The sequence below is a fragment of the Alligator sinensis genome, unplaced genomic scaffold (genome assembly GCF_000455745.1).
Source record: "Alligator sinensis unplaced genomic scaffold, ASM45574v1 scaffold763_1, whole genome shotgun sequence".
In the NCBI taxonomy this organism is placed as follows: Eukaryota; Metazoa; Chordata; order Crocodylia; family Alligatoridae; genus Alligator; species Alligator sinensis.
In genome coordinates, this window is record NW_005842744.1 from 376,717 (window position 1) to 390,643 (window position 13,927).

Below are 13,927 nucleotides of genomic sequence, written 5' to 3' on the forward strand. Positions count from 1 at the left end.
CAGCAGCTCTGGGACGGGGGTTACGGGAGGGGCTGCAGCTCCCTCAAACCCCCGCCCCTCCCGGCACCACTGCCACCTGCCCCAAGCCCAGCCCAGCCCAACACCCCCACCGGAAACAGCTTGGCACTGCCCTAGCCCCAACCCGCAGTGGCAGCCTACCCCACCCCACGTGCAGATCCAAGGGCACACCCCCCATGCCCTCCTGGGGGTGTGCGCAGTGGCAGGAGCTGCCCCTCCAAGTGGCTCAGTCCCACACCAAACCCCAGCTGGGCAGCCCCTGCCCCAGCCCCACTCCCTCCCCCACTGCTGGGGCCTCAATCTGTGCCCTTCCCTCAGAATAGACTTACCAGCCAGACCCAGCTGCTGTCCACACTACTGGGTTGCACTCCTGGCAACCTGCACACTGCACTGAGGCTGCATACATGCACATAGCATTTATCGGCCATATTATTGGCCACATCAGTTCTGCATACCCTCATACAACCTTTTTTAGTACCCATAGGGGTACACATACCCCTGGTTGACAACCACTGTGCTAAGTGATTCTTTAAAAAAAGAAAAATATAAGTTAAGGAAGAAAAGAGATCAGTTTGAGTCTCTAGACTGTTGCCTGTTCCAAGAGTTCCCTAGGTCCTGATACCACTCCCAGGCACTGGGGAAAAGAGGGAAGCCTTTAATTACATTTATGACATTAGTCAATTTTTAAGCACGGTCTCTAGAAATCAAAACCAAGGACATGTTAACCTACAAAATCTACTCAAACCCCTACCCTCTAGTTCCATGATCTCTTTCTGTCACTAATGCATGACTTATGTAGTGCTATGTATCCTCACAGTCTGCCATTAAATACTTAAACATTATGCCCATTTTACAGGTAAAAATGTAAACAGATATAGAGACAGGTCAGCTGATTCAATACCACATAGCTGGTTTATACCAAGTCAACCACTAGAACTCCAGAGAAGCTCCCGACTAACAGTCCAATTCTTAGTTTTCTATATGCTAGGCTACTTCCCAACACTCTCCTCCTGAGTAGAGTGGAAATGTTTAAACAAGGAAAAAGCCCTGCTCATTCTTTTCCGATATATTTTGTTAGGTAATCAATCATCATTATTAAACCATTTAATCCAGTCAGTTATTCTTTGGTCTTTTCTTGAACTACTGAAAAAAATGGTACTTGCCTAGGTATGTGTATCGTCTAGCTATCACAGCATCATCATTTAGTTTGAAATATGTGTTGTCAGTGAGGTTCAACACTTTGACAGTTCCTGTCCAGTAATAAGATCCTGGTGCTCCCATGATGACCAGCTCCTACAAGAGAGAAAATAAAAAAGGGGATGGGGAGGGAGCCAGCATGAATTATGAAAGAATCAAAGTTTTGTAGAGTTTTGTACAGGGCCAAATTTATATCAAGACACCAACAACGCATCTGCCTCTAAGAAGGTAGTATTTTCCATCCCAAACATCCTCCAAGGGTTTCTTTTTCAAGTACAGGAATTATTTCACAGGAATATCTGAATGCTTTGAATTCTGCTGGCCCCTTCTGTTACCTCCACAAGAAGTATCCAAAATCAACTTTTCAAGCTACCAACATGCCCGCAGAGTCATCCTTCCAATAAGTGCTCCTCCCATAGTTGTTGCAAGCTCCTAGGGTCCCAAATAACCAAAAAAATCCATGATGAACTACAAAATCCCAACCAGCCAACTGGATCTACTTCTCTTGCTGACTACTTCCAACTTTCTAATGATCTGCTAAGGATGACTAGTCTATGGGTTCAAAAGGACAGATGCTCAAGTTGCTGTAAAATAGCGCTGCTCCACAATGAAGATCCACTGCAACTTATGCCAGTGTCCTAAACTGACTGTAGTGTGACAATAGGTGGGCAAGTGGGGCATGATCCTAGACATTGTTTAAGTGAGTGTATGTAGCGGGGAGGGGGCACCAGAAAAGAATTGGGGGAGATGCCTCACCCTCCCATTCCCATCTTTGCTACATACTGAACATTCCTTGCAGCAACAAAGACAGTTTAGCAATGGCAGTGTATGGTGCCCAGAAGCAGTCGCCAGAGTTGTTTAAATGGCTCTCAACACACATCAACGGTAAAAAAAAAAAAAAAGGGATGACATCTCCCCTGCAGCAGTGAACATCCAGCTGCAACTCCTGCACTTTGTACCACCACTTTCCAGGCTGTAGAACTGGCTACTTACGCCTCAGTAAACTGATTTAGGGTTCCAGGTAGAGGAAAACTCATGCTTATAGATTTTTTGACCAGAAATCAGCCAAAATGTTATGACTTTAACATTTCAGAAGAGTTTTGCTTTGAGTTGCTGGTTTTACTTGGACCTAGCATTCAAGGAAAAAAAAACAGGATAACTGAAGCCTTCTGAGCTAAAAATCAAAAAAAGGTTCAAACTGATCCCTGCAAGGCAAACCACCGGGTTTTCCCATCATTCTAAATGATGGGAACCACAAACTTTATATAGTAGTAGCAGTAGAAAAGGGGAGGGTGAGACTCATTGATCTCCAAGTAAAATCAAACACATAGTGATTTCTGGCTGAATGCAATGCACAGCTGAAAAAAAACAAACAAACCTAAGAATAATATTTGAATGATTTGATTTAAGTGACCTAAAAAAGGGCCAAAAAGGAGTTAATATAAGCCCAAAATAAAAACCAGGCAATATCTGATGTGAAGGAACTGAAAATTAAATTTGCTCCTGTTCTCTGAGGTAATTTTCAGCCACTCCTGAACAAACTGGTCTGCCCCGTGTACCCTCCTCCTCTCCACTCCTAATTCCACAGGAAATAAAGCCCAGTGCTTGACTCATGTAGCTCATTTCCAGAGTGAACTCTTTCCTCTCTTCCCATAAACGAATCATCATTATTAGGCAAAACTGTACAAATCTTGGAATTCACTTAATCAACTGTCAGGATGCAAAAGGATATCTCTGTTGGTTTGCAAAGAAAGCAAAATGGGGAGGAGAAAGGAACTAATAATCACTCCCCTCCTGCCCCACTAACCCCCCACCCCCATGTAAGAACTATTGGAAGCACATCATGCTCTATATTGAGCTTACCAAAGTTAGAGCACAATGTAAAAGCCTCACCCTTACAGAAGTATGATTACTGTTTCTAAAAGGAAAAGATTGTCTAAATGTGTTAGAATACTTTAAGTAATGTACCTCTATAGAAAAACTGATGCAGGAGGCAGACTTGAGTGAAAAGAGATTAAACTTAGAGCTGTTTCGAGTGTGATAGGGAAAAGGACGCAGAGCTCCAGAGGTTAGGTCTAGTTTCTTAAATGGGGGGTCCTAGATGAATGTGCAAATCCCATCCTGGGATGTTCTTAGGATGTAAGAGAGATTCCTGACCAACCTCCCCCCCCCCGAAAACTGATGCACTCTTCTGCAGCATTTGAGATATATTCTAAATTTAACCTAAGCTGTGGTGTTTGTTCTCTTTGTATTCTGGAAGACCCCCTCTAATGGTATCTACTTCCATTTCTAACGTGGCTCTCCATTCAGGAGAGGATCCTAAACATTTGGCTATAAAACTTTCAGGGATGAGGTTCTTTCCCACTGAAGCTGTTCTACTTTGTATAAAATACAAAGTACGTTATACTACAATACTGAGACAGAACGAGAGGGTGAGAATCCCTGTAGCCAGTTGGACCCCGGGGCCACATCCAGATGAGCACAACTGTGGTATATGTGCCATAGACATATCTGTGGTGGCACGTTCCCTTGTTCTCCATGCTGCAAGAGAGCAGAATGAAAGGGTTTTTTGACCCCTGGATATCCAAGGGTCAGAAAGACCCGTAACCAAAAAAAGAAAAAAGCAGAGCTGAGCACGTGCTGGCAGCATGCACCGCCCAAAGCTCGAACCTGGCCAACTGGAGCCGTACTCTGCTGCCAGCCAGGCTCCACACAGCAGGATCACCACTGCTGCAGCCTCAGGAGGCCCCCAAGACCTCAGGTAAGGCTCCTGGGGCCAGCCCAGTGTTGGCCTCAGCCCCCACTACCTGACCTGTGGTAACTTGCTGTGCACCAGCATGTGTATGGCACGGGCATTCCCTGGGGACAACTAGCAGCGACACAAGGTACACTGCTGCTAGTTGTCCCTGGGGAACTAAACGTCTACGCACATCTGGACACAGCCCTGAGCTCCAGTTCCTGCTCCACTGAACAGACTTAGAGTACCCTACTCAGTACACACAACAGTGTGGTGGTCAAAGTACTTCTCTTGGAAGGTGAGACATGGATTAAACTCCTCTCAGGCACAGGAGGAAACTAAACCTGTCTTTTTCATCCCAGATAAGTCTTCTAATATATGAGCTGTTGTGTAAAATGGAACCAAACACCCCAACCTCTAGTTTGCTTTTCTGACAGTGAGCCAATTTGAAACATTGTATCTTAGATCATTCAGACTGCTTTGTTGGACAAGCCAGAAATTCTTTTTATTTTTTCAGTTTGACAAGAAAACTGGAAAAAAAATCATATATTTGGTCCAGATAAAACCTTTTTTTCCCCATTTTTTTTAGTTTGATAACCAAGCTGAAAAAGCCATTATTCACACAGCCCTACTTAAGTAGAACATGAAATAAGCCTAGATCTTGTGAAGGGAAATCCTGTTCTAAATTCCCTAAATTCAGAGGGACTTTGCTCCTAGAATGCTCTGTAGAGAATGCTGCAAATTATTCTCTACTCCATCACTGCTGAACATAAAGCCATTATTTCTCAGGATAAGGCAGCTCACTGCCCTAACTATGGATTATTGCTGTAAAGCCATGTAACTGTATATGTAAATCTGTGTCCCATGTAGTCAAACTGTGAAATTCAGGAAGCCTATAGTACAAAGTTGCTTTGTCTCTTTTCTTTGCTCTAGCAAACAGCTGGCTTTCCTCACCTGTTTGTCTATAGAAGGTCACAGGGAATTTTAAGCCAGTAATCATGCAGAGCACACAGCACCCACTACCAGAATACTGGAGATATTCTTATGGGCCAGCATGTTCCAGTTAAATGGATAGTGAATAGGGACATTTCATAATTCAACCTAAGGACAGGACTACAGTCAGACCAAGGAAAAGAAACAAAGCAGCCAGCTAAATAGAGATGCTTAGCAAAAGGTTTTGTTCTTGGGAGTGGCTGTGCCCTTGGGGACAATGGACTGACTCTCAGCAGAAACAACAAGCATCAGCAGGACTGAGTGTACTGTAAGGGCTTGCCTATTTGACCCAGAAGCTATTTATCTACATTTCCTGCTCAGATCGAAATAGCTGAAGCTCCATAAGGCAGGGACACATCTTTTGAACTAGGTGACAGAGGTTTAAAGAAACAAGCTTGATAGAGCAGAGAAGCCAGGAAACAGCTGCTGCTGACATGTCTCCTGTTATCAGATAGTACCATTGGTTAGTTACGAGTTGCCACCCATCCAAATTTTCTGGAAACATCTTATTCCTTTTTTTTTTCCCATGCGGTGTTCCATAGTTTTAGTTATACCAACCAGGCCAATAAATCTTATTAGCCAATTCAAAAGTGGTGTACAAATTAGACAAATGAAACAATTTGCACTGCCTCAGTTTCCTTTCTGGGTAGTGACATTAATTCTACCAACACTAACAGAACTCTACCTATCATGCTAATTGAAGAAGAGATAGGGGCCTCAGCTTGTAAGCTATGCCAACTCAGACACCCTCTGACATCAGGATAATACCCCACAGCCACAGCTGTAATATGAGACCTTGAATACAATATAAACAATAGAATAGAAGGTAAGAAAATCTGTGATCCTGTAAAAGGCTCCAGCTCACACATCGATTCTCTTCTACTATTTCTTGGACTTGCTCAGACTCTTCTCTGAATTTAGTTCTCTCGGTTTTAGTTGTTGTTTTCTTCTTCTTCTCCTTTCGCACTGCACACAGCATTTTTTGATGATCATACTTTTAAAATTGTCCTACTGAAGCTGCTATTGTTCTTCTTGCTAAGCATCCATTAGTACTTTCCAAAGCACTCTAAACTGCCAAGTCAAAATGACTGCCAGGTGGTATAGCTAACTTGAAACTATTCTACCACAGCAGCTGAACTGGGCAGCCTTGGCCCCAGTGGGGTAATGGCAACAGCAGATAATGATGTAATTATGATGGAAAACCAATGACAACTTTGAAAGATAAAGGAGCCAGATACAAGGAGAAAGAAAATAGGGGTGATGGAAGAGAAAAGCAAAAATTCCTTCTCCAGATTTCCCTCTCTTTTATTCTCTTACCTCCAGATTTCACTAAACAAATGGTTAATACTTGCTGTTCTGCACCTTTTTGTGCATCAGCAGAAACTACAGATACAAGTAATCCCACTGACAAGAGGTGGGTACCACTGAATAGATAACGACTGTGGGACTTGGCCTGTGCAAAATCATATGTAAATGGATATTTACATGGAAAAACTCTTTGTTTTTTGCCATCTTGACTTTAAAAAAAAGTAGGAATTTTTTTTTTTAATTTTGAAAAGGAGAAAAAGAGAGAGAGATATACAATGAAGAGAAGGTAGCATACGTTTGATATACATGTTACTAGGAAATTTAGAGTAAAACCTGGAATGTGGTTTCCTGCATGATTAACAGCAAATGCCAATGGAGAAGAGAATGGACCAAATTCATCCCAGATGGAACTGAAATTAGTTTTTATCAAGGATGAATTAAATCAAGTTTTAATGTAATTAAGAAATAGTCTAAGAAATAATCCACAATACCAGCTTCACCATCTGCATTTCTGAGACAGAAAGAATGGCTAGGACACATCAAGGAACAATGTGTTTTCTGAATTTAAGGAATATTAAAAAAAAAATTTCATTAATGGAAGAGCACTTTAAAATAATATGTAAAGGAGACAATAAGCAGCTAATCTAACCATGGAGAACCCTGAAAAAAATGTTACAGGACCTGTACAATAAAATACTCTTTCAATGTGTTTTCAAACTTCATTTATTCTTTCCTGAGGGCATTAACACATAAGGCCATTCATCTGGGGATTATTTCATAGGCTCACACAATGTACAAAACTCCACACCCAAAATGTTTCCTTGCCTGTAGGAGAAAAGATGGTGTAAGCAAGGTGGGTGTTTGTTTGTTGTACTACTGAAGTCAGAACATTATGAAATGAAATATGTTAACTACATTGATAGCTGCAAAAGGCATGTTATATGTATCAAGCTCCTTTCTTGTACACATAGCAAAACAAGAGGAAAGCCCGTCCGCAAAACTGAACTTTTCATCAAAAGTACCATTACCCACCTCAGTGAAGAAGCCTGCAATCCCAGCCTGACATGAGCCATGTTCCTCCCCATATTTCTTCTTATACTCTAGATTGGAGAAGGGAGGAGGAAAACAAATCACAGTCATTTCAGTTTGTTCCAGCTGTGTGGGGCTCACAGTTTGCTGAGCTCCCTTGCTTCATTCCATACATACTGCTAAGCAAGGGGACACAAAACTCATAAGCTGGAGTGAAAGAAGGAAAAAAAACTCAGGAACTCCGTGAACCTCAGAAATGTTGTCCACAGATACTGCCAAAAATTTCATTTGACCTGTCTTGACTGAAGAGGGACAGCAGCAACCAAAAATCCTACCTGTGATTTGACTACAACTTTCCGCTGACAATTCAACATGGCAGAACAATGGAGATTGGGTTAGAAATCCAACCCAGAAATTGAACACTAAGTCTTGGTGACATAGCAGCAACAGCATTGCCTCTTAAATTAACACCATGCAGTTTAAAGCAACACAGTCCCCTTGGTTCCATTTGAGCCATCCAGACACATTATTATAAATGTTGCCTAGTAATTGCCACAAAAGTGTAGGATCATTATTCCTGGCATGTATTTCTAGACCTGGCATTGTCCTTTTTTTGGCCCTAGACAAGTTACTTAGCACCGAATTCACAAAGGATAAAGTTACACATTACACTTAGACCACAGTATGGGCACTTAAAATGTGAGCAGCCACACATTAAAGCTCAGTTAACTCATAAGTGACCTCTGAACATTTCAAAGTTACACCACTTCAAGTGCAAGCTATCTCTGGGCTGTGCTACCCAGCGCTTATTAGGGTAACTTCAATCTACTCCACAAAGATCAAACTAAAGGTTTGCAGTTCTGCAGCATCCCAGGATGCACCACTCCCAAACCATCTCTCCCCCAATCAGGGAGAGAACCCAGATATCCTGGCTCCTAGCCACAAACCAGTTTACCAGCCCTGCAATGGCAAGTCAGAGCTGTGCAGGCACAAACAGTATTAACCCTTAACATGTGACTTCTCACAGCATATTCTAACTTGAACACTGCTTAACATTCCACAGCTTTAGTCCGGATTAAGTGTAACATGCAAATTTATCCTTAGTGTCTCAACACCTAACTTTTAAGGTGCCTGGTTCCTTCCAGGAATGGAATCCAGAGATGTGTGTTAGCTACTTAGATTACTACACAATGAGTGGGGAAAGTGAGGCAGCACAAAATGAGATTCACAACAGCCAGCACTGAGTGAGGAATGACTTAAGTACTCAGTGAAAAATCCTGATGACCGGGCTATAACTTAAGCCATCCCTCTCTGAAGGACTTAAGCACATAATTCTGAGCCATGAGAGGCCCCTTCATCCACTCAGGTTCTCACTCTAGAATGCTTTCCTCAAGCTAGGCACCTCAAACAATCCTTTCCAACACCAGGGGGGAGGCATACCTTTCTTTAAAAACACAGTCAGAGGAGGAAGAGATGGGGCTGCTGTTCCCATTTTATTTTCATAGATTCAGGGTTGGAAGGGACCTGAGTAAATCATCAAGTCCGACCCCCTGCCCTGGGCAGGAGTGAATACTGGGCTCAAATGACCCCAGCTGGGTAATTATCAAGCCTCCTCTTAAAGACCCCCCAGATAGGAGCCAGCACCACTTCCCCTGGAAGTTGGTTCCAGATCCTAGCCGCACTGACTCTGAAGTATTGCCTTCTAATGTCCAGCCTGAACCTACTCTCAATCAACTTATGACCGTTATTCCTTGTTACTCTGGGAGGTGCTCAGGGGAACAGGGTCTCTCCCATTCCCCACTGGTCCCCCCCCGGTAAGTTTATAGATGGTCACCAGGTCCCCCCTCAGCCTTCTCTTGTGAATGCTGAACAGGTTCGGGTCCCGTAGCCGCTCCTCATAGGGTCTGCCCTGCTGTCCCTGGATCCTGCGAGTGGCCCTCCTCTGGACCCTCTTGATGTTGGCCACATCTCTCCTAAAGTGCAGCGCCAAGAACTGGACGCAGTACTCCAACTGTGGCCTGACCAGTGTCGCACAGAAGGGGAGGATCACCTCCTTGGCCCTGCTCGTGATGCATCTGTGGATGTATGACAAGGTGCGGTTAGCCTTACTGACCACGTCCTCACATTGCTGGCCCATGTTCATTTTGGAATCAATAATGACTCCAAGATCCCTTTGTCACTGTGCTGATGAGAAGGGAGTTCCCCAGCCTGTAGGTATGCTGCTGGTTCTTACTGCCTAAGTGCAGGGTACTGTGCAGGGTACTTGTCAGTGCTGAATCCCATCCTATTTGCATTCGCCCACCCCTGTAACCTGTCCAGGTCCAGTTGTATCCTGTCCCTCCCTTCTAGCGTGCCCACCTCGCCCCAAATCTTGGTGTCGTCAGCGAATTTGAACAGGGTGCTTTTCACCCCCTCGTCCAAACCGTTAATAAAGAAATTGAACAGTACAGGCCCAAGGACCGAACCCTGGGGGACTCCACTGCTCACATCCCTCCAGGTCAAATATCACCCATCCACCACCACCTCTCTCTGGGTGTGGCCCCTCAGCCAATTTGTGATCCATCTGACAGTGTAAGCATGTTGATGCATCTCTGCAAGCATCACCCCCTTGCCCTTGCTCCTCCTTAGCCTGGCACCAGTGGGAGCATGCCGAAAGGGACGTCCCCCTCTCACTCCAAAGCCCCCGTTCCCCCAAAGCAGAGGCAGCCCACACTGGAACAGTGGAGGAAAGGCGGACAGAAAGGGGGACATGTTGCAAGGGTGAGCAAGATTATCCAAAGCATTGTGGAGATGCTTGCTGTTGATGGACAGCCCTTCTCCTTAGCTGAGCAGCCAGGGTTCAGGCGGCTCACAGCGCTCATGGCCCCATCATACCAAGTGCCTGCATGCACCAGTACCCTCCCTGTATGAAGCATGCAGAGAGTACTTGAGGGAGGCGCTGAGCAAGGCAGGTCCGCAGGTGGCCTTACACTTCACCTTGGACATCTGGAGCAGCCAGGGTGAAGATCATACCTACCTCTCCCTCACAGGGCACTGGTGCAACCAGTCAGGCCATCAGTGGGCTCTCCTTCAAGCCAAGGTGATGAATGAGCCCCACACAGCAACCAAGATCATGGAGGCCATGAACCGCTTGGTGCAGCGGTGGCTCACTGAGCAGGGCGAGCTAACCTGTGAGTTCATGGTCACCAACAATGGGGCCAATATGGTCAAGGTGGTCCGTGATGCCATCATTGTTGGCATCCGCTGTGTGGTACACAAGTTCCACCTCATTGTCAGGGATGCCTTGGAGGGAGATAGGGCTGCCGGTGACAGCGCCAGTGCCACCAGCAAGCTCATTTCCAAATGCAGGAAGGTGGCAGACTACTTCCACCGGAGCATCAAGAGTGGCAAGATGCTGTGGGACAAACAAGCAGAGCTGAATATCCTGCAGCATACCGGATGCTAGAAGGCTGGTTGAGCAGCAGAAGGCCATCTGTGAAATGGCCTTGCTTGGGGAGATTTGGATCAGCAGCCCCCTTAACAGAGATGAGTGGGATACCATCTCCCAGATCTTGGTGGTCCTCATGCCCTTCCTCAAGGCCACTGAGACCCTCAGCACTGGCGATGCCCTCCTTAGCCAGGTGATCCCTATAGTGAGGGAACTTCAGAGCCAAATGGAGAGCTTACAGGGGATCAGTGTTCCTGGCTGAGGCAAGCCACTGTCACCAGATGTGCAGGCACTGGTAATGCAGCTGAAGTTGGGCATCAGGAAATGGCTTGATCCCTTGTGGTCCAGTACAGTCTACGTGCTGGCCATTATGTGTGACCTGAGGGTGAAGGGCAGCGTATGCAGCAGCCAAACTCTGGATCAGTGGACAGAGGTGCTGGTGAAGACAGTCAGGGAGGCAGAATGGCAGAGGTGGGGAGAAGTGAAAGAGGGTAATCCACTGTCCTATACTAGCACATCACCCACCAGCCAGTCTCCTCCTCCACCACAGGCACTGCCAATGTGGGCCAACGGCATGGCTGGGGGAGAACATGTCCCTGCTGACCTTCCGTGCCAGGATGAACTTGGAGGTATGAGCTGGGGCTATGGGGAAGGAGGAGGCCCCAAGTCCTGGGCATGACCACTACATTTGACAGCCTAGTGGCTAAAGCACCCACCATAGACATGAAAAACCCATGTTCAATGCCATTTTCAGCCTGAGGTTTAAGGAACCCCTCTGGGATTGAGGGCACCAGAGTTTCAGTCACTGCTCCAAAGATTGTTTCTGTATTTTAGCCAATGACCGTTTCCTGCAATACGGATGTTTCCTGTAGTCATTTTAGTCAATGATTATTTTATTTCTTATAAAATATATAAACAGTCCTTGAAAAAAACCCAGAACCCAACATGCATGTGACACTCACTGCAGATGCAGGAGTCACAAACAGAAGGCTTTGTTCTGCCTGGTTTAGACCTACAACACTTCATCCATCTCCCCACTGAATGACATGACTATTTTGTTGTAGAAATCTCACAATCTGCTCTGCTGGATCTGTTCTACTTTGTATAAAATATTAAATAATTGTGGGGCCAAAATGAAACCAACTCTAGAGCCGAGTGTGTATGTATTTAATTATATAAAGGGCAACAGCTCCAATTGGAAATTGCATCTAATCTCAGACTACCTAACAACCGGGTGCTTAGGGCACTCAGGTTGTTGGAGATCTAACTTCAACCCCTCAGTTTGAACAAGGCAGAGTAGGCATAAGACCTTATTTCACCTGTGCCCCAAGTGAGTGCAATGAGCTGTCAGCTATTCTTGGGTATACATGTCTTTCTCTTTCAACTTGGAAAGATCTTCATTTTATCCTAATGCGAAACAGATTTTTTTTCAAAATCATTAAAGTTTTCAAGAAACAGGAAAACCATTCCCTCCACCCTGGAAATATTTCCAACACAAATCTAGCTCTGAATTTTGCAGCTTGAGCCCATCACTGTTTTCTGCACATTTTTTTTCCAAAGCTTTACCAAACCAATAAATGTGCGATTGCAATGCATTGCTACTTCCTGCATATTACAACATGTTCTCAAGGATAAGGGGGCTCCAGGGAAAAAGAGTCATTTATTCTGTGAAAACATTCACCATATACCTTGGTAACACTATATTATATGTAACCATTAACTCATTGCTAAATTACAAAGGAATTTGCATGGAATTACTGAGTAAATTGCGTCTTTAGAACCAAATCAGTTCCTCATGGGCTACATTACTATAGTAAAAACAAAAGGGACTTCATAATAAACCATGACCCACCCCATGGAAGCATTTTTATAAATGTACAGGGAAATGATGACAGAACTAAAAAAATAATAATTTAGCATTTCACAGTAGCAAGAATGCTTCTGGTCTAACAAGTTCACTAGTAAACAATTAGCAAAGTGAATAATACAAAAAGCAAGAATTCTTGTGGGTGATATCTTTTACTTGACTGATGTCTCATGGTTAATATGGACATAGATAGACAAGCATGCAGGTACCACAGTACCCTTCTTTGGGTCATCACTTCAATACTGCCAAAATTATTATTTCTGTAACAATTAGGGCTGTCCAGATTTTTTTTTTAAATTAGAGAAAATCCAGAGAGTGATAGTCACTGTAAAATAAGAACCTGAACTCGAAGGCAAAACACGTGTAGAGGACTGTGGCAGAGCAAAGGGTGCTCCTGCCACTTTAAGGTCCGGGTGCTTGATGGCGGCAGCCATTTTGAGGCCTACATAAACCAGGCAGTTGGGCTGCAGGAGGTCAGGCAGCAACATTGCCTGGCCTTAGGGCTGCTGTGAACAATCTGGAGGTAAGGGGGAGCTGCAAGGGGTTGGCAGGAGGCTCCTGGTCCTGGACATGACCTGAAACTGCACCCTGCTGGGAGTGGGTGGTCTGGTGGGGCTCTCAGTGGCGCGGGAGCCCCCAGGAAATGCCAGGCCAGTGATCACCCTGGTGAAAGGTGGGTTGGGGCACCTTAACCCCTAGCCCCCACCACCACCAGGTGGGTGAACCCTGAGTGTGAAGAGGCCTAGAGGCCCAGTGTGAAGAGGGCCTAGAGGGCCAGTGTTTGTGAGGGGCCCAGAGGGGGCAGAGTGGCAGTGATGTGGGCAGGGTGTTGCGGTTGCTCCTAGGAGGAAGGGAGTTGTGGCACGGTGAGGCCCGAGGAGATAGTGAGTGGCTAGACAGACCCAGCCCGAAGGGGATAGTACCCTTGACTGGCACATGCTGGGGCCAGGACCAGTGGGGGTCAAAAGGGCCGGGGGCCCACCGCGAGGGATGCCCAAGAGCCGGGGGCCTGGGGTCCTGACTGGCCTTGAGGTGGGCCAGGGCAAGAGGTCGAAGGTTCCGGGGGAACCACACCCAAGAGGGGAAGATAGCTTTGGGGGGGTGAGGTAGCCCAGGTGACGGCGGAGTGGCTGCCTGTGTAGCGAGGGTCATGGTGGGGTCTTGCGTGGAAGATTCTGGGGCCTAGTGTGGGGCCGGTGAGGAAGAACACCATGATGCCATCTGCGAGGCTTGGGCTGCGGTATTGGGGGAGGTCAGAGCCGCAGAGCGCCCCTTGGCATCGGGGCAGTACGAAGGGCAGCCTCCCACTTAGTTAACAACATAATTGAACTGATTATCATCAAAGGCGTGG

At 45.7% G+C, this 13,927-nt stretch overlaps 1 protein-coding gene across 1 annotated transcript in view; it reads right to left on the minus strand.

Annotated features, from left to right (window-relative positions):
- Window positions 1-13,927, minus strand: part of ITGA9 (integrin subunit alpha 9) — a 373,158-nt gene that overhangs the window by 325,105 nt on the left and 34,126 nt on the right. The window contains exons 5-6 of the mRNA XM_014525097.2: window positions 7,286-7,353; window positions 1,182-1,311 (exon numbers count right to left, since the gene is read on the minus strand). Coding sequence (XP_014380583.2) covers window positions 1,182-1,311; window positions 7,286-7,353 — 198 coding nt within the window. The remainder of the gene's footprint in view (window positions 1-1,181; window positions 1,312-7,285; window positions 7,354-13,927) is intronic.